Source organism: Mycena indigotica (genome assembly GCF_014461135.1).
Source record: "Mycena indigotica strain 171206Taipei chromosome Unknown Mind.scaff0012, whole genome shotgun sequence".
In the NCBI taxonomy this organism is placed as follows: Eukaryota; Fungi; Basidiomycota; class Agaricomycetes; order Agaricales; family Mycenaceae; genus Mycena; species Mycena indigotica.
Genome location: NW_023503011.1, coordinates 582,325 through 606,155, shown reverse-complemented (window position 1 = coordinate 606,155; position 23,831 = coordinate 582,325). Strand labels below are relative to the sequence as shown.

At 51.0% G+C, this 23,831-nt stretch overlaps 7 protein-coding genes across 7 annotated transcripts; 3 read left to right on the top strand and 4 right to left on the bottom strand.

Annotated features, from left to right (window-relative positions):
* Window positions 1–798: 798 nt before the first annotated feature.
* MIND_01226500 (uncharacterized protein) lies at window positions 799–2,086 on the bottom strand (the record flags this gene model as incomplete). Its single annotated transcript, XM_037368767.1, has 2 exons — window positions 799–1,220; window positions 1,285–2,086. 2 exons carry the CDS (start codon window positions 2,084–2,086, stop codon window positions 799–801), a joined length of 1,224 nt encoding a protein of 407 aa, XP_037214735.1.
* Window positions 2,087–5,024: 2,938 nt separating this feature from the next.
* MIND_01226400 (uncharacterized protein) lies at window positions 5,025–6,942 on the top strand (the record flags this gene model as incomplete). The annotated part of the gene is made up of 4 exons (XM_037368766.1): window positions 5,025–5,068; window positions 5,109–6,120; window positions 6,167–6,305; window positions 6,356–6,942. 4 exons carry the CDS (start codon window positions 5,025–5,027, stop codon window positions 6,940–6,942), a joined length of 1,782 nt encoding a protein of 593 aa, XP_037214734.1.
* A 301-nt stretch (window positions 6,943–7,243) lies between these two features.
* MIND_01226300 (uncharacterized protein) lies at window positions 7,244–8,940 on the bottom strand (the record flags this gene model as incomplete). Its single annotated transcript, XM_037368765.1, has 8 exons — window positions 7,244–7,291; window positions 7,337–7,391; window positions 7,437–7,464; window positions 7,517–7,786; window positions 7,836–7,883; window positions 7,940–8,463; window positions 8,522–8,748; window positions 8,803–8,940. The coding sequence occupies 8 exons, from the start codon at window positions 8,938–8,940 to the stop codon at window positions 7,244–7,246; spliced, it is 1,338 nt and encodes a 445-aa protein (XP_037214733.1).
* Window positions 8,941–8,997: 57 nt separating this feature from the next.
* MIND_01226200 (uncharacterized protein) lies at window positions 8,998–9,627 on the top strand (the record flags this gene model as incomplete). Its single annotated transcript, XM_037368764.1, has 2 exons — window positions 8,998–9,156; window positions 9,211–9,627. The coding sequence occupies 2 exons, from the start codon at window positions 8,998–9,000 to the stop codon at window positions 9,625–9,627; spliced, it is 576 nt and encodes a 191-aa protein (XP_037214732.1).
* Window positions 9,628–11,270: 1,643 nt separating this feature from the next.
* Window positions 11,271–12,270, top strand: MIND_01226100 (uncharacterized protein; the record flags this gene model as incomplete). The annotated part of the gene is made up of 2 exons (XM_037368763.1): window positions 11,271–11,777; window positions 11,821–12,270. 2 exons carry the CDS (start codon window positions 11,271–11,273, stop codon window positions 12,268–12,270), a joined length of 957 nt encoding a protein of 318 aa, XP_037214731.1.
* A 2,266-nt stretch (window positions 12,271–14,536) lies between these two features.
* Window positions 14,537–15,960, bottom strand: MIND_01226000 (uncharacterized protein; the record flags this gene model as incomplete). Its single annotated transcript, XM_037368762.1, has 2 exons — window positions 14,537–15,781; window positions 15,823–15,960. The coding sequence occupies 2 exons, from the start codon at window positions 15,958–15,960 to the stop codon at window positions 14,537–14,539; spliced, it is 1,383 nt and encodes a 460-aa protein (XP_037214730.1).
* Window positions 15,961–18,649: 2,689 nt separating this feature from the next.
* On the bottom strand, window positions 18,650–20,762 carry MIND_01225900 (BHLH domain-containing protein; the record flags this gene model as incomplete). Its single annotated transcript, XM_037368761.1, has 6 exons — window positions 18,650–19,167; window positions 19,217–19,312; window positions 19,366–19,512; window positions 19,563–19,964; window positions 20,013–20,123; window positions 20,174–20,762. 6 exons carry the CDS (start codon window positions 20,760–20,762, stop codon window positions 18,650–18,652), a joined length of 1,863 nt encoding a protein of 620 aa, XP_037214729.1.
* Between the last annotated feature and the right edge of the window lie 3,069 nt (window positions 20,763–23,831).

Here is a 23,831-nt window from a genome sequence, read left to right as displayed (position 1 = left end):
ACTGCTATCAGCCGCATTCTCTTCTATAGCAACCTGCCTGGAGCAGGCGCACAGATTACACAGCGGCTTCTACAATTTGCTACGCTCCTCTTCCTTGACCCTGAACAGATTTCTACTTGGGCTCTTCAGTTTTGACTTGCACAAGCTTGTTAAATCCCCTTGTCATATTGCTGACCCAATTGTTCGGAAGTGGCGAACAGCCAACCCGATAGTGACCGATTCCATCCCGGCATTCACCGTCGACCATTCAATCGACTTTTGAGGTGCGTGCCTGAATCAGTTTCCTGCAATCACCCGATTTGTACCGATAACCTTGAGGATGCTGCATTGCCAACTCGTTGCAACAGCTGTACGTTTACCCCACTGGAATACTGCTTTCGATAATCAGCCAGTTACCGTATCTTTAATCCCGACCCACGACTTGATTGCTGGCATAATCGTGAATCGACCCAAACTTGGCCTCGACCTCGAAACTTTCCGCCCACAATACAGCAGGGCGTTTGCCTGCCCCCCAAAATTGCTGTGACTACCGACTCCTTACGAAAAGTCTGACAAGATGACAATTGCTGTCCCTCGTTTTGTGAATGAGTTGGTCTTTCTGTCGCTTAGCTTAATACTTTTGCAGTGTTCATAGTCAATATTGCTAGGATGCGGGGCACGACCTCTGGCTTTCATTCACACGGATAACCTTTTACTCATAGTCTCATACTGCCGCATAATAGCTCATTCGCACTAGTCCCGGATTGCCCCGCCCGCCGTCCCTTTTCCAGTTCAACTTGCGTTCATCATTTCTCACTTTCAAACAAGGCCATCTCCAGGATACTGCACCAACAACAGCCCGCGCCTGTGGAGTTTCCAAAACGCCTCCTCCAATTGCCGCTTCATATCCCTCAGCGTGACGGGCAGCCGATCGTCCTCGTCATATGGCTTGATTTTGAGTACAACCCTTTCGAGCCTTGGAAAGCGGCTCGGCTTTTCGCCGACGATGACCTCCTGCAACCTGGCGGCATATCGCGGGAGTCGGTTAGAAACTTCTCTGTTGGACCGATGATCGCCCTGTGCCCAGTCGTCGACGAGGATCGAGGTCTGGATAGTGATTGCTGTCAGGCAGTTGCTTTCAGGGAGTCGGGCCAGAATGGCGGCGATATTAGAGTGTTGGTCGGTTTCGATGTGGGAGAGTAGACGGTGCGCGGATAGGTCTAATTTCTCGATAACGTCATCTAAGAATGGGTAGTTCAGCTTGGTAGTACAATAAAAACAGAGAGACAGACGGGCCATACATACCAGAAACATTGATATGCAAATGACGCAGACTGGTAGTTTTCTGCAGTACTCTGTTGAGGGACGATGTCAATTTGGAGCTCGAAAGAGAGCGGGAAGTGTATCGTAATGTGCGCAAATTGCTCAAGTCCAGAGGACACCCAGTCTGGGCGAACATTAGGATGGTGCTCAGGTACCACGAATCAGCAATGACGAGCTCTTGTAATTTGGGATATGTTGCTAGATCTCGTGGTGGGCCTGGTGTCCGTGGCTCACTATAAAAGCCCGTAAGGGAGAGCGTGTGCAAACCCAAAACCTGAAGACTCTCAGAGCAGCAACGGAGGATTGGGTATATGGTTGCATTGCCATCGATAGGCGATGCAAAAAATATATCTAGTTGGTGAAGCGTCGGTGCCCCCAAAAGGATGGCATAGATGTTTTCGTGAACTTCGGGACTGCTAAAGACAGGGTATAACACAAGTGTCCGCAACCGCGGCCAGCCTAAGCTGCATTCCGCGAGAGACGCGAAGACATCGTTGTTCGGACGGAGTCCAATGCTCATGGATTGGACATAACCGGAAACAGAAGGCGAGGAGCGGAAAATTTGGAGAAGAGGGTGTGGATCCGTTGACTGGGATGTGGGTATCGAGATTGTCCTGAAGAGGCGAGATTGAGCGTGGATGGCGAAAGCTCTGCATGCTAAGGCGCAGCGACAAAGCTCCGTGGATCGGGTAGGAAGATAGTCAAGAACGGTCTCGCAGATTTCAAGAGGAAGAATTCCACTGTTAGACGTCATGACATGAGACGAGCAAGGTGTGTCGATCATCACCAATCAAACAGTCGTAAATTCTCGCTAATTCCTACAAAATACAGGTACAACAAACGATTATCGTCTCCGTATACAAGGACTTTCGGTAAATTCACCGACATCCTACCAATGCTCCTTCTTCGATTACAAGATGATCCCAAGTATTACGCCAACTCTGTGTCTCCTCCTCCTCATGTCCAGACCGTTGCGAGGGCCAAGACGTCGCCGAGCTCACATTCGTCGGAAAAGAAGTGCCCGAGCTCGGGCTCGACGCTCTCGAGTGCACAGTGCTATTGCCCTCTGGTTGAAATCGATGTTCCTCCTCAATAAAAATGCGCGCAACCTCCGCCTCGCCTGGCCACTGTCCTTTGGCGAAGATATACGCCTCAATTTGGGGAAATCCGGCAACACGAAGCGGCTCAAATGACCGCCAAATGCGATAGTCGCTGAGGTAGATTCGTTCGGGGGCATCAACTGGCCGGCGAAAGGTAGAGCACGAGCGAAGTAGCCAGAGTATACAGACAATGAGTTCTTGGCCCGGTCATTGCGTCGTCACTCGGATAATCGACTCTATGTCGAAAATCGTATCTTGCTCTTCGGGAGAGAAGGGCACAAGTGATAAAAGACCAGGGACGGGCTGGCCGAGGAGTAAAGGAATATCCTGGTCCCTTTGGCCTTCGTGGCCTTCAGAAGGAACAAAGTAGCCATGATAGCGAGCATCGTCGCGAGATGACTCCGGATTGGCAAGCGTGGGGACATCAGGATGGCGAACACGGTTGCTCTTTCGACGCCACACAGTTCCAATTGCACGGTGCGGGGCAATCTTGCTGTGTGCGGACAAGCCGGGTGGCAACACGAGTATGCCTCCAGGGAGCACCTTCCCGTTCCCGTGGAGTGGCCACAGCGCCGGGTCGGACTGAGGGCCCTTCTCAGCACGATTCGATTGCTTTAGCCATGCATCCGGACGACGGGAGACCTGGTGTAAGTTCGAGGAAAGCAATGCTGTCTGGCGGTGTGGCCCCCAAGTCATGGTCGCAGCAGCCTGATCGGTCCCCACAAAAGAGAGTAATTGTTCTGTGACTGTGGTAAGTGGACTCGACAGACCAACAACAACAACAAACCACGATTGTGTACAGCCTTTTTGTTGGTGACAAGATGGCCTCTTAGCCAAAATCCCTTGACGTAGATTCTACGTTATCCTGGCGGGCGATAGCCGACGGAAGGTGGCGAGAACGTGCTGTTCCGAAATGGAGAGACACGGAGATAATGGTACAAACAGGACAAGGACGACACGTGAGTTGAGGTCGTCCCATTGTGATCAACACAAAAAACAAACAAACATGACCAAATCGGTCCATGTTTTGTTTTTAACATCTCTTGCTCGACGTTCTAGGACGAGCAAAAAACACATCGAAGCGGATGCGGGAGCGGAGACGTTGACAAGTGAGTCCGTCAACCAGACTGGTCATGCCGATTTTGGGTTGACAACTCGAAAACAACACTTCGAGTTGGTAATGGGAGGGTGGAATTCTTCTCCTGTGGGTTCTCAACTTGAGCACAACGTGCCATAAGTTTTGCAACTTCCCACCCGGATCAGCCCTCTGTCTCCCGTCGGCTTCAACCATGTCCGCCAGACCAGACAGCGATAATGATCAAATCCGCATTCGTGGGGGTCCCGTCTATTTGTGCCGACGGCGTTTGATGGACGGCAGCTGTGGAATTCACCGACAACTGGCGCCTTCTACTAGTCGCAAGCAAGTAACCTCCCACACCGAGCCACACGACCCAGCGATCAAGAGATTCTCGCCAAAGCTCGTGCTGCAATATACCAGCTAGTTGGTAAATAAGACAACAGGATTTCGGATGGGAGGAATCTTTGGGCGATAGTAAATTTCATACTGAGTGTCGATCTGCGCATTGACGACCAAAAGCTTATCTCGAGGGAGACCTCAGCAATAATTTCTTGGATTGTCCCGGAAACGCGTTGTGAGTAATGCTGATTTTGAGCCGCACCAAGAAGGAAGGACGACTTGGATAGAGGGAGGGCCGAGCCGGGAGACTGACTGCAAGAAGCATTACTCGTGCTTGAAGATTTCATGCGACCATCCAAATGGCCAGAAACATGCACATCAGGTTCGCGGTTACGCTTGGCGCGGAGCACTAGCGCTAGAGAAGAACCATCTGGGACGCGTGGAATTCTGTCGCTCTTTTACCAAACAAGCCTCGGATTCGAAATGGTGCGAAAGTTTTCCCTCAGCTAATAGTCCATATGAAACAGCCCGTGTCGCTTCCGCCTCCAAAAGATAAATAGGTGAAGTCGCCCGAGTAAAAGATGATTGTGAAGGGAGAGGCTTTTGCTCAGCCGTGGGGGAGGACGAAAAATTTCAGCAGGAGCTGAGGGCAAGTCGCGAGGGAAAAGGGGTGCGTGAAAGTTGGTCCTTTTGCTGAGATAGGAAAATTAGTTATGAGAGCGGGAAGGTGAGGCATTGTACCGTAATATGCGCTCGTCCCTGCTGTTTCTATCACTTGGGTTTCTCTACTCTTGCAACTTCTGGAGTGGAGCGGATGGAGAATCGTTCGTGCGAAGTTCCGAGTCGAGATGGTAGGACAGCATTCTTATAAGCGGGATGAGCCAACAGGAAGCTGGCGGTAGGCGGTAAAGTCGCAGTAAAGGGCAAGTTGTCAAGTGCACGTGCCCAATTTTAATTCTCATGCATCCCTCCCTACGACTTTCAAATCTAAACAACTTACCTCAAACCAGCAAGGCTAGTCTCTCTCTCTCTCGGCCGCCGCCATTTAGTTGACCTGCTTAACTAGACGATTGCGTTTGCAGCAGCCCGAGAACCTAGTCAAAAACATCTCGCGGACCTCTACAATGAACTGTGCTTGGCACCAGAGAATCTTCGAAGGCATTTCGTACCAGTCTACTACTCGCTCATTGACCCGCGTAGCATGAATGCGCTTGCTCAAATGGAAGATCACACTCACGGTCAGCTTGCGGTCAGCTAGCGTTTCGGTCATATATTGATCCTGTGTTGAGCTCTCTGCGCACGCTTTCGTCACTACTTGTCCAGGAAGATATCGACGAAGAAGCTTATTCCGAGATCTGGTCGCGCGCTTGGCCATGGATAGAGTTCTTGGGACAACTGACCGACCCCGTTACTGATGCAGTCAACCACTCTGCATACCTGCGTTTCATCGTTGCCTTTTCTCATCGAGAAGAAACAGTCTCTGTGATCTCCATTACTTCTGGCGTGGGATATTTAATAGGAAGGGCTTGGGCGCATGCTCTTCTCCAAACCAAGACCATAACAGCTTTGTTCGAAGTCTCGCTCGCACTCATCATGGTGGACGATCTGTATAAATTTATCGACGAGCTGGTCGATGGGGTTGGCGGCTCATGGGACTCTCTCGCCTCGATCGTAATGGCTCATTTATACTTTGTCTTGGATCACGGTACCGACTTGAAGCCAGAGATGTCGTATATTAGCTCTGGTATCACGGCGTTCCTCTCGGAAGTCTTGATGAATCTCGATGACTTTCGAGATGTGCTCCTCCGACAGGGGTTTGTATCGGTCGTAATTCACATTACCCAAGCCCGTGCCGTATCCCTTGCAGGAAGAAATGCACTCGGTGACGACGAGTTTGATCCTGTGAAAATGCTGCAAGAACTAGTTGCTTGTTGGATCAGTGCTGACAGGGCCCCGAATTCGGACCAAGCGCAAGCGATTTTCATTGAGGCTATTCAGGCGGGAATATTCCCTACCATCTTTGACTGTGCTGCTCTACCGGACGCCTTGAATATGGAGCTACAATTCAAAGCTATATTTGTCTGTTGTATCCCGCCTCTGACCATGCGGCGTTTGGTTCTCGTCGAATTAGACGCGATATTCCCCGAGCTCCAGCGATTCGACGCCGTTGAATATCTCAGTCCTCAAAGCTTGCAAATGTGGAGGAATTTTCTTGCGATCACCGCGCACAATCTAAACGTGCTTCGCTGGTACAACTCGGTTAGAAACGTGCCGACTCTGGCTGCCTGCGACAATCTTGGTGTATGTCCCAATTTGTTCTTGCCATCTATTTGTAACGACAATTCAGTGTGCGAAGGTTATGGCCCGTTATGAACTATGGTGTTGTGCTGGATGCCGCAACGCTCTATATTGTGGAACGGCTTGTCAAAAAGCAGATTACAAGCGACCACAACTGGGACATAAAGAGTTGTGCTCGTATCTTCAATGTCGGCCTTTTTATACCTCTCCTTTGGACCCCAACTCATCTCCACTCCAGCGTACAAGTCCAAAAATCAATCTGGAAATCTGGATCTCAAGTTCTTGCGCGCGGTCGTTCATTACGACTATCGTACGAATGAACAAGAGATTGGGATGCTACTACTCAAGTTTTTGCACGCCAATCCTTCCACGACGCCCACCGTCCGTTTCTGTTTAGATTACTCGACGGGAAGGTGTAGTTTTTCGATCGAACCACTTGCCATGACCGAACACATTGCACCACAGCGCGTGCAAATCCTACGATACTTTCCTTGGAATGAAGCAATTGACCAAACATCCCCGTCGGCTCTGAAGTATGCGCACTCAGATTTTTGGGATAGGGTTCAATTGCACATGCTGGAGATTCGCTACCCTTCAGACTCACTGGCAGCCAATGTGCCTTCTCCGAGTCGAAGCCCGGGCCCGGGCCTTATCTTCCCATTCCGCGTAGCTTGTCCGGGCCTCGTCATCGGTTTGCGTTCACTCGTCGCATCGTTACCAGTTTATGATCCTTCCAATCGTCATACGATCGATTGCGATAATCACCGAGAAGTGATTCGGGACTTGATTGCGATAGAAGGGCTGAAAACACATTATGGCCACTGATGTCGAGTTTGTTGACGACATAGTAATCCAGTTGCGGAATGCCTTTTTAAGAAGGATTTCTTGCACAACTCGACTACTGGTACTTACTCAACATTTGTACCTTATAAAAAATCCATACAACCTCCTTGTGTTCTTGTATTCGCTGAGACTTCCGGGTGCTACTGACATGATGTTGCTAGACAGTGGCCGATAATTGCACATAGCTATTCTCTGAAAGTCAGAAAAAACGGAGAACACAACTCGACATTCACTCATTTACATCCATCCCAAATGAAAACCAGCAACTTGAAATCGACTAAGTTCATTCAAGTTTGCCGACGGAGTCACCCTTGGTAGGGGCACAAAAGTGCTAATTACATTAGAACAGCCGGCACCAAGCAGAAAAACACCTCACATTTCGTCGTTCTGCGTGCGATCGGTTTGTTTGAGTTCGACAGTCCCAGCCATACCTCGATCAAGTGAACTGATGGTCTTGGTTTTGAGCAAGGACTCACCAGCAGTTCTCTGGGGTGATCCAACCAGCTGTAACTAGTATTCAGAGGAATAATACGATGCTCGCAAGACAGACCGGTACCCTTGAGTTTTTCCTCAAGCAACCAGACCCACAGGTGCGCTTCGAGGAATCGAAGCAAGCACGAGAAGCAATATGAATCCGTCGACTTCCACTTGTCAAACTCTGGGGCAGTGTGGGTCGTGAATGAGAACAAATGAACTATGAAAGGACCAAAAGCATCGGAATTGATAACATTAGCGGTAAAACTCGTCACATCTTCTTGAGCTATGGGATTGCGCTTCAAATTTGACTTGAGCAGTGTTGGTATCGGCACAAACAGGCGGGTCCAGTCTAATCAAGAATCAAAGGATGGGCGATTCAAGTTGAGACCGATATTCACTGGTGGCGTTGAGCATGCGCAAACCGGCCTTATAACCACACCAAGGACCTGTCAAGGACGGTGAATACCAAGCATCAGTCTCAGGAAGAATGGTATCAGCGCACAAGTTGCATCCTTACTAACGATGTTGTCCAGTATATGGGTTGAGGGCACTGCAAATTGTTCATACTCCGGATCTCCCCGTTTCTTCCAGATATTTTCCAGCGGTAGAGAGAAATAGCCCTCGAAAACAGGATTTTCCTGCCAGAAATGGAATAGCTCGAAATCAAACTCGCTCTCCACGGCCTCACACGAGTATGCCTGCCATATGCGCAATATACCAGCAGGGCCTGTCGACAAAAGCGGCTCCCGCATCTGCTCTGCACAATATCTTTCGATGATGTGACCAAGGAACTTCACCACAGAGTAAATTTGGTAAAGGGCTTCCGTGGAATAAACATCGAGAAGAGTTTGTCGTTTATTGCGGATTTTGGCGACAACCTCATCACTTTGTCCCGCGATGTCGTCTGCTTTGAATAGATGACCAGGGAAGACCTTGCAGTATAGGAAGATGCGATAAAGTGCTCGTTGGAAACGAAACGATTCGTCAGGGCTTAGTACACTAATAGGAGAGTTGCGGTCGTCATACCTAGACCATGACTGGCAATAAGCAGAAAGGACGAATGGTATGGTATGGTGTCACTCACATATGACTGTAGAGATCTTCAAGCTTCCGTACGACTTGAGTATTTTTGTGTAGCGCGTTGAGGTTAGACATATTTGTAACGCCATTATGAATGTCTTCGAACGCGATCGACTTCAAATCCGACTCAGCTTCGGGGCGTGTGTGGTCGTAATGTCTGCAGCACACAACTCGCCAAGCCTCTGGTAGATGTTCTCCCAGCATATTAGAGGCAACTGCGCGCATAATTGACTGTGGCATTGGCCCGTGAATGTTGTGCACAGCAGGGGGGTGGCAAGCACCTACATTTCGATGCGCCTGGAATACTGTATAAAAGAGTCTAGATGTCAAAAGCGTCGCTTGGAGTGAAGGAAGCGTATGGAGATGAATCATTATGTGGTACCATATGTCCCCAGTCAACGGAACGCTATTCGCCCTTGTCATAGTAAGGGTTTGAGTTCATTCAAAGCCACGTGACTATGCGACCTCCTCCCAGCCATCATGAGCAATGAAACGTTCTTACATCTCCCAGCCGAAGTGTGGCTTCACATACTCGCGCTTGCGACTGAGGACTGCTCTCCCGTTGCACTAGCCTGTGCAGAGTGGCCCCAATACCAACCTATCGTCGACCCATTTTCGGATATCAGGCATTTTTGGAGGGTAGTACCTCAACAGCCCTCTGCGAGACCGTTGCGCGCTTACACGGGCTTATAGGACGCTCGTTCGTTCTCGCTCGTCAACAAGCATTGGAACACGCTGGGCACCGACCTTTTGTACGGCTGTGTGTCCGTCGAGCAGCATTTCGACATGCTGCACGGGGTCCTGGCTAGGCATGGAGCGGCAAAACTTGTTCGTGCTGTTCGCCTCTCCAGTACCCGCTTTGACCGCAATCGGATAATGCTGGCCCATTGCCCGTCTGTCCAAACCATCGTCCTCCCCGACGTGCCTCCGTATGCAGACCTTCCATGGATTTCCAATTCGCCGGAAACACCACTTGGGATCCATTTTCCTACTCTCAAGTACATATATTGGACCGAAACGCAGGTTTCTAATGGGCTTCTTCGACAATTGGTTGACGCTTCCCCCAATCTCGAAGGGGCTTTATCTAGGCGACACAAGCAGAGCCAATGAGCGCGGATACAGCCAACTCGGACTGCCCTCCCACATGCCCTCACTCAGACGCCTTAGCCTCGGTGTACTGGCCCAGCTCTCGACATCTGGGATCCTCGAGATCAATTTGCGGCGTCTAACATCATTAACCTGTTTCCCCGCCTTCATCAAGTCTCTACCCGACCTCCCGAATTTGCGCAAAGCTCACATCTTTGGGTCCCGGAGCGTCACCGATCTCAATGCGCTCCTCGCCCGTTGCCCTTTTTTGGATGAAATATTCGTCGATGTGTGGAACCAATTCGTCCCCGTGGTCGCCACCGAAACCAAAGTCAAGAGCCTCTCGCTCATCCGCGTTCATTCCGCGGTCTCTGTCGTTCGCGACTGGTCGCATATCACCCAACTGTTCGAAACTCTTACCTCGGCGGACTTTCCAGTTGTGCGTCGGATTGTGCTGCACAATATGTGGCATCGCGCCGTCGCAGATGTTAAGTTTGCGCCGATAATGGAGCGCCTTCAAGAACGAGGATGCAAGCTCGAGTTCCCCGAAGGACATGTTCTCGTTTAAGTAAGTCCCAGATTTCATGATGACGCTGCTGTTTCAACGATGAATGTAGTGCATTTGGGTTTCTATACCGAGTTGCCTCAGTGACTTGCCACCGACAGTCTCACCGGCGACTCGAGTTCGGCATTTCCATGAATTCACAGATCAAAGTGGACTCCAAATATTCCTTTAGGCTCAAACTCCTCGTCGATGTCTGACCAAGCGGACACAAAAGCCTTAACCACAAGTGGCTATGCGCGAGCAATACATTTTGGAGCTACCCCGAAATTCCGTGCTTCCACAATATCCAGTTGACCAAGAATGGTATGGCGCCGGATGACAAGGTTGGCCCCCTGGTGTTCGGGTCAGACAACAGCAACGTCGTTTCCAGGCGCTTCTTCGAGGGACAAAACATTATTCGTCGATCCTTTCCGAATGAGGGCTGAGCTATTCGTTTACCCAAACAACCAAACAAAGCCGTGTATTGTTATTTGAATGTCCTGAATACATGAATGATTTTGAGGTCGTTTTAGCATCACGGAACAACGCGTTGAATGCACCGACAAGGAGGGTTGAGCGATTCGTAAGACGCCTGCTGGGTTGATGATACCCAGCGCTCCTATTTTAGGTCTTCCATCCCGGGAGAATATTAACAAAAACCAGCGGATGAATGAGAATTTGAGATATTGCGTGAATGGAGTATGCTCGAGCATGCAACGAAGACAAGTTGGCCAGCAAAATACATCCAGCACGGTTGAAGAGACGGGAATAGCGATCGGAATTCCCGACAGGTCCTCGCGATAAAGAAGAGCCCAATAATAGTGTTGGAAGTGGCCCGATGACTGGAGATATCGTTGAAATGCGTGATTTGACCCACATAAGGGTCAGATTGAGTGGTCCAAGACGATATCAAGCCCGTTCTTCCAATGAACCAGTGATACGTCTTTCCTTGAAGACACAATTAAAATTCATGTATAAGAACATTTAAGGAGTCTTACCAGAGGTCTAATTCCAGTATTGACGGAGCGGGAGAGCGCCGAACAAATCCGAGGTCTCGTGGTCATGCCGCACGGAAGAGAAGCCGTTGTATGGCCACGAATGCGTTCACTTGCTATCTCCCACCATGACTGCGCCGCAACCTGTCCTGACACCAGAGGATAGAGCCCATTTTCTGGAGCACGGATTTGTCCATCTCCACGACTGCTTTTCGCGAGAGTCTGCAGAGAAGTTTTCGGAGCATCTTTGGCCACGACTGGGGATGCTGGAGAACGACAAGTCGACCTGGCACTCAGAGCGAATTCATATGCCAGGCCACAATTCCGTCAGTGTCAAGGATTTCGCTCCAAAAGCTTGGGGCGCCATGTGCGAGCTGCTTGGGGGAGAAGAGCGCATCTCGGACGAGCGGAAATTGTGGCACGACAGTTTTATAGTGAATCTGGGGGTGGAAGGCCAGAGCGGTCTGCCATATCGCGAACTGGATAACTGGCACGTTGATGGAGACTTTTTCATCCACTTCTTGGACTCCCCCGAGCAGGCGCTGTTGGTCATCCCGATTTGGAGAGATATCGACGTGGGAGGTGGAGGGACAGCAATTTGTACGGAGGGTATTGGGAAGGTTGCACAGGAGTTGGTGAGCCGGCTGTGGATTTGATGCGAAAGTTCATCCCATACAGTTTCGCCACCCAAACGGTGTGACGCCATGGATGGATGTAAGAGGGACGCCAGAACCAGACAAAAATAGTCCGGAGCGTCTTGCATTCTATCGCAACGTTGCCAAACTAGCTCAGGACTCCAGCTTCCACGAAATGACAGGAAAAGTCGGCGACGTGTACCTTTTACACCCTCTCATGGTCCATTCTGCGACCCGAAACTCTACGCGGGTCCCAAGGGTAATAACCAATCCACCTGTGTCGCTTAACGCGCCATTTCGACTTCGTAAAGGTACAGGAGAGTTCAATTTGGTGGAGCAAAAGACCTTGAAGGAGCTGGGTCATCCGGAAGGACTCGATGGATGGGAAATAATTGGAGGAAGAGAGGAGTTTGTGCCGAAGAGGGTGAAGATTCAGCAGGAACTGAAGGCAAAGGAAGAAGAGCGGTTGAAACTAGTCCATGTTCTGGGATGACGAACCCAGTGATGATGTACTATGGACAAATGGCTGTAAGAATACGTTGAATGAAGCAATGTCGACTGTCCAAAATAGTCGTCTTGGGTGTACTTGTAGTTCAAATGCATGACTACTCTGTGGTTTCTGAGTTGTTCAAGTGTGTAGGGTAGGCAAGTACCTGTAGCTACTTAGACGCCGCTGTAACAGCCTGTTTGAAGCGCATTGCAACGAAGCAAATAGCAGATGAGAGTAAATGAGCTCGAGAAAAATTGGCGATCAAGGTCATCAGGGCACGTGCAGTCGACTTCATCTCATGCATCCATCTCTGACGCTTTCGAACTTGAGCAAACTCCCTCAGCGCTACAAGGTTTATCCTATGCCCTGTATCAGACCGTTGCTGGGGGACTGATCAGTCTAGACGCTCGCCAACGCTGCTGTCCGTGACCCTGGCCGAGAGACTCTCACTCAACTCTACAACAAGACGGCGATTGCACCAAAAAGCCTTCGCGAAAATGTCGTCCCAGTGTACTACTCCTACCTCGATCTTCGCGGGATCTCCGCGCTGAATCAACTCGAGAATTTAGAGTCCCATCTCAGTCCTGTCTTGACGGCCATTCGTGCATTGACAAAACTCGTGAATCAGGACTGCGTTCATGAACAGGCATACCTCGACATCTGGGCTCGCGCTTGGCCTTGGATTCAACTACTGGAGCAATTGGCCTATCAGGTAGGCCAGGACGCTGATCACCACTATCGTACTTGCCTAGGTCTTGTTGTTGTTTTTTCTCGCCGCAAGGCCCGAAATGTGCTTTCAACCCCTGGGCTGAGCAACTTCATTGGAAGGACATGGCTCCACGCTGCTCAGGTAAACACTGCAATTGTCTGGTTCGAAGTTTCTCTTGGACTTGTCCTGATCGATGTTCTCTACGAACGCATGGAGGAACTGCTTGATGGAGTAGGGGGCTCTTGGGATGCACTGGCCTCGGTAGTTATGACTCATTTGCGCTTCGCTCTCGCTTCCGATTCTGATGCTGGAACGGTGGCTAAAACAATCGATAATGGGATCACATCGTTTCTGTCGGAGGCCCTGCAGGACCACAGCCAGCTTCGTTCTGCGCTTTTAAAGCAAAAGTTTATCTCTGTTGTAACCCGCGCGGCTCTTGATCGGGCGACACTCGCGATGGAAGGACGACCCATTCTCCCTAATCGTGGACCCTTGGAGATGCTGAGAAAGTTGCTTAGCTGCTTTATTCATGCGGAAGATAGTCATCAAGCTCGAGAAATACTCATTGAGGCGCTTCGTTCAGGTTTCTTTCAGGTCATCCTCGCATGCATTTCGATCCCAGGCTTAGAAATGGAGTTGGTGTTTGAAGGTTTTTTCCAACGCTGCATTCCCGCCCTCACAATTTACCATTCATTCCTCGTTGAGCTTGCACGTGTCTTTCCTGAAGTGGAAAACTTCGACGCTGCCGCCCATCTCACTCCCTCTCATTTGGAGATATGGACTCGCTTCCTGGCCGTAACAAAACATCGGCTTAATGCGCTGCATTGGTACGAGACCAGCCCTTCGGCCACTCTTGGTGCTTGCGACAACGTTCTCGTTAGTATTCACACAGTACCTTGTGCTAATTTATCGCCCAGTGCTCAAAGGTTATCAATCGTCGTGAACTCAAGTGTTGTGGAAAATGCCGAATGGCGCTGTATTGCGGAAGAGCTTGTCAAAAGGCGGATTATAAGAAGCCGGACATCGGGCACCGGAAAGCGTGCTATTTTCTTGGATTCATGCACAACTGTTTGTCCTCTTCACAAAATCGAAGTTTCCTGGACTGATTTGATACAGGGTTCAAATCCCAGTACTCACCAAGAGATCGTTCTTTCCTCCGAGCTCTTGCTTATTACGACTATCTCATCAACGAAGAGGATATTGCCATGAGACTCCTTGAGTGGCTATACATAAACCCATCCACAATACCGCTCATACGGTTCTCCTACCGTTTTTTTTTTTTTTGAATCCTGTTATTTGGCCTCTACAAGTATATGTACGGTAGCCATTATCATGCACATTGAAATTCTAATTTGTCCATCCTTCCCTTCTTTGTTTTCCTGCGGTATCATATCCTTTCTGGTCTGCTGTAATGCCCAAGCAAACCAGACCATCTAGACTGCCACTTGCCTGAGCAGACCAGACATAACCGTACTAGGACGGCCGCACCGGAAAAGTGCTAGAGTGGGTAACCCGATAAGGAAGTCAGTCGCAAAGAAAGGGGATGGGGGGGATAGAGGATTATGACCGGTATTTTGCCGCCCTGCAAAATGCATCAAATAGAAACAGGCCCCCCTTCGAGGCCAGTCGAGAGGCTATCTCTTGATCTGCACATGCCAGCTTGATCGAGACATATGGGACAGCCTCCCGTTCTATGTCTGCCCGGACCATTGGCAGATGGGTCAGCACCTCACCATCACTATAACCTTGGGAAACCAGCTGTGCGGTCAACTTTGAACCACCAGCATCCAGATCGTCCCAAAATGCTGCGGCTGGTACACCATGTAGCACCATCCATGTCCATGGAGCATCAGCGTCCAGGATCATGTCCAGCGACCAATCGTTGAATGCCGTGCGAATCGCATACTCCACATTTCTGCTCACACGACTCTGCTGGACAAGCTGTGCAGCCGTATACGGTGCCCGCGTATAGACTGCCAGGTTCCCCGCTGGTGTCCACGCAACCCCCTGTATCCGTGAGCTCTCATGATTCCCAGGGCCTGTAGCCCCCTCCAGGGCTGCAACCAGCTGGGTCTCAGTAGGTCGCTCCTCTGGCAGGGGGGTGTAGCCAATCCAGCGGATTATCAGTCGCTGTGGAGACCGATGTCCCTTCTTCTTCTTCTTTTTCGATTGCTTGTCTTTCTGCGTCGCCTTTGCTGGTGCTGGGGTGGTTGGTGTGTCTGTTGTTGCTGCTGGCAGGTTATTTTGCGAAGACATAGTTTCGGGGCGGTTCCCCGATGGCGTGGGAACTGCGGGCAAGGTGGCCGGGGCGTGCTGCGTCAGCGAGATTGATGTCACGCTCGCGTAGGTTGGGGCCAGAGTAGGTGTCGGGCGGCTCACCCGCGCTACCAAGGCTTGGATGAGGGCTAATGTCGTGGGAGGGTAATCCGGGGTTGTTTCACCCTCCAGCTGGAGTGCGCCTGTGGTGGCAATCGCTCGCCTGAGCAGAGCCTCCAAGGCGCTGAGCAACGGCAGGTGCTCTGGTGGCCAAACGGCTGCCAAGCCCTCCATTGCTGCAGCTGTCCCAGCAGCAAGTGCTGTGGGGAGTGCTTCTGTGAGGTGGTCATGGTGGCTGTTGTCTGGTTGGGGAGGTCCAATGTCCGCTGGTTGGGCATCAGTCTTCCCCCGCTTGACAACGCGTCGTGTGTGGGGTGAGCGGGTCGTCGCAAGTGGCTCCTCAGAGTCTGAGCTGCCGCTGCTTGAGTCGTTGGGTCGCGGGCGGATGGTGCCAGCGACTAGCGGTGGGCTTGTTGGCCGTGCCGCGGTCTGGTGATGGTGGTGCGGATCAAGAGCCATCTCTCTCCTACCGTGACTATCATATCGTGGAGTGTAACATCTCGATTGAGCCACTTGTTGTGGGTGACCTCATCATACGAGACCGCTCTCAGATCATTCGATACTTTGAAGAGTGGGTTGGCTTCTCGGGAAACACGCTCTGCAGTCATGTGCAGCTCCACGTTGTGGATGTACCATACCCAGAGAGAAAGGGCACGAGCAAGCTCCCATCCAACGCCTGTTTTTCTAAAGTCCTTCCCTTGCGCACTTGTGGACCAGGACTTGTATCGAATTTGCGCTCTCTCGTTGCAACCCTACCATGCTATCACCCGACAAATATGGACAAGATCAACTGGGAAGATTATCGAGGCGTAGTTCGGGATTCCATTGCTATGCAAGGAATAAAAACCTACTGAAGCAGGGTTCGGGCTATCTATGTAGGAGTAGCGAATGGCGTGATAATTGATTTCTGAGCATATTTTTCCTGATCACTCCCAGTACAACTTTAAGTTGGAAAACGACAATGTTGATTCAGAGCAAGTAGACATGGTGAACACTTGTGTGACTAGTCACGGCGTGATCATTTTCCTTACTGCCTCGCCAACGACACTGCGTCAATGTTCATGGACGTTCATGATTGTCCCTCACCAACGACAACAAAATGTCCGTACTTGCGAAAATGAGCACATTATGACGTCTACATCCAACTGCTGAGCCGTCAATCTATCCAACTTTTGCTCACCCATTCATTGATTCAATGACCTGAACGTCTTTCTCACATGGAAGATTATCTTTGACTTTCATATGGCCGAGGAACAACAACGGCAAACTTGAAGCAGGAAGGTTCGCGACCAACTGCTCAACCATTTCTTCCACCCAGCGTTCCTGCGAAGACACACGCATGCATCCGTCACCAGCGCGTCGGTCCCGAAGAATGTTTCTGTTTTCTCCGCACTTACTCCGACTTGAAAGTTATCGCTCGACTCGCTTGACAGCGCCCACCAATAGGACCTGAAGCAGCCATACAAGCTGTCGCTGGCTCTCGGTGTACCTTTGGCGTTCAAAATCTTGACCGTCGTCGAACTTACTACTATTAGCCCTAGTATGTCGGGCAAGTCTGGATCATCCATTTGCCCTGAACTTTGGCCGCCGGCAGGCAACTCGAAGAAGCCCTTAACCAACAGACGGTGGAAGACGTCTGTAAGCCTGGCACCGACACTCAAGCGTAGCACGTTTCTTCATGCAACACAACTCGGAACTTCAACTTCGCAAAGTTCGAACTCTTTGCAGTTCCCCACGTTCATTTCCCCTCGCGCCCGACAAGCGTCTATCACGCTCTGAGCACACCTCCGCTATCTCCGATCGCGACCGTGGTACCATCCACTGGCAGTGACAAACGAACGCTAAACTGCACCGCTCCCGCTCTTTCAGCCTACACCATATCCGGCCAACGAGGCCAATCGATGTCAGCTGGCCGCCTTAAGTTTCGTTGAACGTCGGTCATTACGGAGATCATCCTGCGAGCGGCCTTGACACAATACTTCTTACTTTCGCTGCTGCCAAACTCTGTTTCCCCACAACCCGTGACCCCTCCGCCCCTGCCCCGCATCTTCCTTTGGACCATTCCATCTTCCAGGCATTGTGTGACTGGGGCCCGTCCCCCCTGACACCCCCCTGCCTTCCTCTTTAATCGCATTAGGTGTCGAGGAATGGTTCGGACCGACCAATTGCTTAGAATCTAGAGCGCGAGCCAAATCGACAGTGTCGCAAATTTGTCACTTGGCTTGTGCTTGCATGGAATGGACAAGATCCGAACGCTGCAGCCCTTGGCGCGCCACTGGACTAAGGCTACCTTCCCTAAGTATACTTGCGATCGACTTGCTTCGACTTGCGGGCAGTTGAAATGCCTCCGGGTCGGCGGCGCCTACGCAATCAGCATCGCGTCAGTCAGGTCTCGCTTAGATTATAACGCACATGCCATCTGCAATTGAAAATCACCAAGGCTAATTAGCCAAAAGGCAAAACTGGGACTGAGGCGGCCTTCGGGGAATTCGGCAGGCGACCTAAGTTATCGGGCACGAGTATTTCGTCGCTCTGAGTAGTAGAATTTCACAGCGCGGTGCAGCGAAACATTCATACTGCCCATCTGCATCCGCATCCACCGAAGACATGCCATCGCAACACTGATATATCCATCCAACAACGCGGCAAACCCACATGGCAAAAAAATATAATTTCCATCGCATCTTTCTTCGGGACCTTTCCATTTTTTGCATAGGCTCCTTTGTTTTGACCCTCATACGGCGGCGGTCGCCGACTTTGAACGGCCGGAAGCGGTGGGATGTTGGCAACACGCGCGGCGATCCTCTCGGAACCGCCACCACCACAAAAACTAAGTTAGTACTCCCGTGCCTTAACCACATGGACCCGCTCCACTTTCACAAGCTCTACGACCCGCAACAGAAACATCAGGCTTACGACCTTTCTTCGGCCCCGACGAAAAAAACAGATTTAGCGCAGAAACACTAAGATAACGATAGAAATACACACTACGAACAGCTCAAACAAGAAATAGTAGCTACGAAAAGATTTTGCTTTATAGATTGTACAACGAACTTAGGTCGTATGATAAGCCCCGGTAAAGAGGTAACAACAGAGAAGAACATAACCAGCAAGGTATTCAGAACGAATGGCGATACAGGGTTGTGGGACGTGGCAGCGAGACGGGCATAAGAGCAGTATAATACATTTTTGGGACGAAGGCTTCTGCATTTTGAGCAACAGCGTGTCGAGAACGTAGAGCGAGGGGGTAACCACAAGAGGGGGTATTTGGTCATTTCATGGAGGAATTCGTCGTCTTCAGACATCCATACTGTCGCTCAGGTCGCTGTCTTCGCCATCGTCGTCTGGCGCGAGCTTCTTGGTCTTTCTGGGCGAAACTTTGTTCTTCACCAGGCCGACAGCGCCCCTGGTTGCTTTCCTTCCCCGCTCTCTTTGTAGTTGTTGCTTGTCCTCCATCGACAGGTCGTCTTCAATGTCCATGCCTATCATTGAATCAAGCGTGTGAAGCTCGCCCTCTCCCTTCAATAGTCCGTCCACATCTACATCGTCGTCCTCGGGCATACTGGCAAGGCCCCAGACTCCCAGGCCGAGCCCCAGCCCAGAGCCATTTAGCAACTCGTTGGTGTCGCTCAGAGAAGGTGGTGGAGAAGCTTCGCTGCCAGAGGCACTCGATCCACGGAAGCCAAGACCCTTGAGTTGCTCTTCGAGTTCACGGTTCCGGGCACCTTGAGCAGTGACTAGCTGTTGCAGGTATCGAATGTACTCAACGCTCTTGCGTAAGATCATGCCCTTGTTGGCTTTGACGACTGTGGCGTCTAAAATAACGCATCAACACTGATCGTTACCAAAAAAAGAAAATCTCACTAGCAGATGTGGGACTGCCACCGTCCTTGACACCGTCTTTAGAATCTTCCTTCTCATCCGCATCCTTTCCACCTTTGCCTGAAGCCGTGGTCCCTTCTTATCTCTTAGCTCCCGTTGCCCAATCCACATAATCGAAATGAGCAGCTCACCTTCAAGCATACATTCGGGAATCAGCGTCGCCAATTCGCTGATCTTCTCGTTGATATTGTCCCGCCGTCTTCGCTCAACTGCGTTATGACTTTCCCTACGACGACGCCGCTTTTCATTGGCAAGCAATGCGGCTTTGTCCGAGACAGCTGTAGATAGTTGTCAGCAAAAGCAATCAGCGCAAGGAAAAAAAAATCACTTTGCTTCGCCGTCGGCTCAGGTGCGCCGTTTGTTTGCGGTGTCGTAGATGGTAAGCTCGCAGGCATACCTCCGTGGATTTGACCGCCATTTCCCAGGCTACCGGCCAAGCCGCCGTTCAGGGCCATTCCGCCGAATTTGGTCTCGACAGGACTACCGTAGTTGTTAGGGTTGCTGGCAGGGTACGTGGAGTGGTGTTGGTGGAATGGGTGAGGAGAGTTAAGAGTATGGGGAGAGTGGAGGGAGTGGGGTGAGCCAATGTGTTGGTGTGAGTGAATCGAATTGAGGCTTCCCAGCGATGGGAGGGAAGGGAGCGATGTTAGAGAAGGGAGAGATTCAGGTGTTGCGTGTGGATAGTCAGGGCCGAACCAGCCCTGTGTATACCCTCGGTTTCCATTAGAGCCTGATGTTAAGTGAGAAAAAGGGATGTGTGTTGCTCAAGGGGACTCACCAGGAATGACGATAGCTTGAGGGACGGGGCGGGGAGGCGGCGAAGTGCTGCTGATCGATCCATTGCGTCGTGTTCTCGTTGTTCTGGTAGGGCCTCCAGCTGGGGTTGAGGCTAGTAGCAGTCAATTTCGAAGGGAGGAAGCCACAAAACATGCGACTCACCCAAATGGGAGGATGGGGGTCTACTGCGGGAACGACTTCTCGAATGTTGATGGGAATGCGGCGAGGGAGAGCGGAAAGACGACGGCGAAGGGATATACGGCGGGTGTGGGTCATAACGCATGCTGCTGTTAATCGCAGGCAAAGTCGAGTTGAAATTGGCCGTGTATTGTGGTCCATGCCCATCCAAGCCAGGCGAGCCACTCCCGTTGCTCGCATTGCTGCCATTGTTGTTGGGAAGAGAGAAGTGGGACGGGAAAGATGATGATGTTGAGCTCGCGGAGCCGACGTGGTGGTGAGAATGTGAATTGTGGTGATGGTGGGCAGTCGAGGGAGCGCTGATATCGAAAATATTGTGCGTGTGAGGTCGATAGCCGGAATTGTCAGACTCGTATGCAGAGCCGGGGCTTTGAGTGCTACGCTCATTGCTCATGAGACTGGCGAGTTCGTCATTGAGATCCGGGTGGCCGTAGTGAGATGGCATTCCTCCAAACGGTGGTGGGGTATGTCCTGACAATGGGGGAGGCGTGAAGCCTTCTTGCCGGATAATGTGGGGCTGGAAATCGAACGGAGCTGTCGCAGCGGTGGTCATAAGTAGAAGTCAAGAAAGAGCGAGCGAGTGACAGTAGCCGACCAAATCAAAGGGGTCGATTTTGGTTTGCTGTTTGCTCATTACCCCACGCCCTTCGGACCGCGCTACTATCCCCATCGGGAAATCATTCTGCCACGCCTTGGGTCTGGGGTCCCCATCAGAATCGGTCGGTGATCGCCACCCATATCTGTATGCTTGTTTTCCTTCTTGACAATATGCGTCGGAAGCCAATCCGGGCCTCGAAGAACATGGATTTTGTCCTGCCGTTATGAGGCTGATAGCCGGCAAGCTTATTTTTTTCGTTGGCCTCATTGTAACTTGCGAGGGCGGTGGTGAGTTGCTCGTAGTCGACCAGCCTGTATCCCTAGAGGAAGGTTGTCGCATCGGAAACACAGACTACCGACGCCCTGGCAGGCTAAATCCGCTAACAGTTGTTCAACAGTTGCCGACAAGCATCACAGCATGGTCCAGAGAATTCTCCCACTTTCGGCTTTCCACCTGGATATTATGACGCAGCCCAAACTTATCGATCGCCTGTCTGTCTCATGCGACATTTCTGACATTCTGTTCCCGCTTGGAAAAAAAAAGACGGGAAGCGGCGGTCCACGAACGGCCCGTCGCGTAGATAAGACCGTCGACATCTTGGCAGACATGTAACAGCATCCTCCAGCCAACCACGAGAAACCAATCGCATCCACCGCGTCATGAATACAAATTGTCGTTGGCAACGCCGCTGCTGGGTTTGTGGAACTGCAAGTCGACTCTTCCTCCGAAACACGCGCGTCAGAGCTTAAATTTCTGTGACAAAATTCTGTCCCATGCGCCGAACGGCACCATGCACAACAAGACTCGGAACCCACTTGGGGCAAGTCAAAACTATACGTTCGGAGGCTCTCCATTATAGGAGACTGTCAACCTTGCTGGCCGAGCTCTTCGACGTCGAATTCCGGAGCGTGTGTGCCAACTGCAAATATAAGTTATAACACACCGCTAATAGGGTTCCGACAGAGGCCGGTGTCGCTTGGCCTCTTTGAGCCTAAAGACGCCACGATCGAAGTTTTCAGTGACTGGATGCTCGCTGCTGGCTCCGACACACAAATAGCACCAAGAACCTGCAGCTCGACACGGTAACTTGCCTAACTGGTCGAATCCGGAATCATAGCTTCGCTGGCGCTACCATTGAGTCTTTTGAAGGAGATTCAGCAGGATGAACGCACTAGAGGGAGAGCGCCACTCGCCGAAGGATAAGATGCACTCTATGTCCCGCCAAAGTTTCGAGCACAAAGTTCAACAGTCACGTTTTTTCAACTGCTACACACGCCTCGAACACCAAGTAACCATATCGAGACAAGACGGATAAACGCTGGATAAACCTCTCGGGATGTTTTCGGTTGAATTCCTCTGTCCGCACAGTTCACCAGCAGTGGAATCCCGAGTCACAGCCACACAATGTTGCTTTCCGCAAGTAAGTAACCATGATCGCCGCGGATTATTGAGCGCGCGACAGTGTCCAAGGCCTCAAGAGCACTTGTGTAACAGGGTACAGGGCCAAAGACGTTCCGCGGCAGCTTTCATCATCGAGGTTACTCGATACCGAAGAGGACCGAAGAAAATGCGTTCATTGTGCCGTAGCGGCGATCGAGGGTTATTTTTGCCGCCGCGCAAGCACAAGTCGCACGCCGGGGCGTGAAGCGCTAAAGCCCAAGTGCGAAAGTTGTCTGCTTTCGGGAATCGCAAGGCTTCTTCGCTGGGCTTCTCCTTGTTGGCTTGTTGCCCTCTGTGCCTTGAAGTTGAATTCGTGAGTGTCCAAGTGGATCCAATCTCGGCGGTCGACGGAAGCAAGTACCCTCATGGAGCGGCGCAAAGATAGTCGACTGGAGATTGCATTGAGAAGCGATGGTTAGACGCGTCGAGGGGACGGTGCCCAATCACTATACTTACACGCTGTCGTGCCGGTGCCTTTAGGTTAAATCAGTCGCCCAACCTACCAAACACATGCTTTTCGTTCGATTCCTCTCCGCCCCATCCGCGCAAGCGACGAGACTTGCCTGGTATAGACCATGGGCGCCCATGGCCCGAGCATACGAATCTGATCTGGATCAAAAGAAGAGAGGTAAGCTATCCGAGATGCAAGGAAATGTCGGCCGATGATTGAGAGAGCGAGTATAGCAGACTCAGGGTAGGATGCGTTAAGGGCTGAGCAACCATCGGTCGGGTATATTTTAATGAGATTGAAATGAAGTGAACGGCAAGCCCGAAATTGGTTCATTCGACATGCGGGTGTGGAGTTGCAAGGAAGAAAGATGGGTGGCGGCGGCGAGTGCCGCAATTATAAGTGCCGCGGAGAGAGCAAACTAAACCTCAATGTACGAAGCAATTGTTGGTTGAGTTGAGGCTTGAAATGAAGCTAATCGGAATTATCAGAAATTCAGAATACAATCACACAACCCTGGGCGACGCACCAATCTACCCCGCCTCCCGAGTCCCGACCCGGCAACCAACAGTGGATACCAAAAACAGAGACAACGTGCAATCGATGACTGCCTAACACCCTTGAGGGAAATATCGCATCATATCTCCGACCATTTGATAGATCGTCACGAAGAAGTCAACTGCGATTGGATGAATTATACACAATAGCACACTGGGAAGTATCATGTCGGAAAAAGAAGGGAGGAAGGAAACCGCACGAAGGATAGAAGGAACAAAGTTGAAGAAGAAAAAAAAGTAAAACACGCACTGGCATATTGTCTCGGTTTCACATTTTTTGCGTTCCGAATCCGCGTAACCAATATTACCCCACCCCCTCACTACCCCACATGGGACCCCGGACACTGCGGGCCGATGCGCGACAACCATCACCCACCGGCGGCCAGGGTGAACCCTTTTCCCGGACTTACAAGGAAGGAGACGAAGTTGGCGGGTCCAAAGTTGACTCGGAGTTGCTGGTGGATGTTGACGCAAGAGTCTAGACCTTGAAGTCGGGATTGATGGCGCACCAGGAAGGAAAAAATTCTTGGCAATTTTTTTTTTTTGGTTGTTTCGATTTTTGGGGCATTAGGGGAGAGT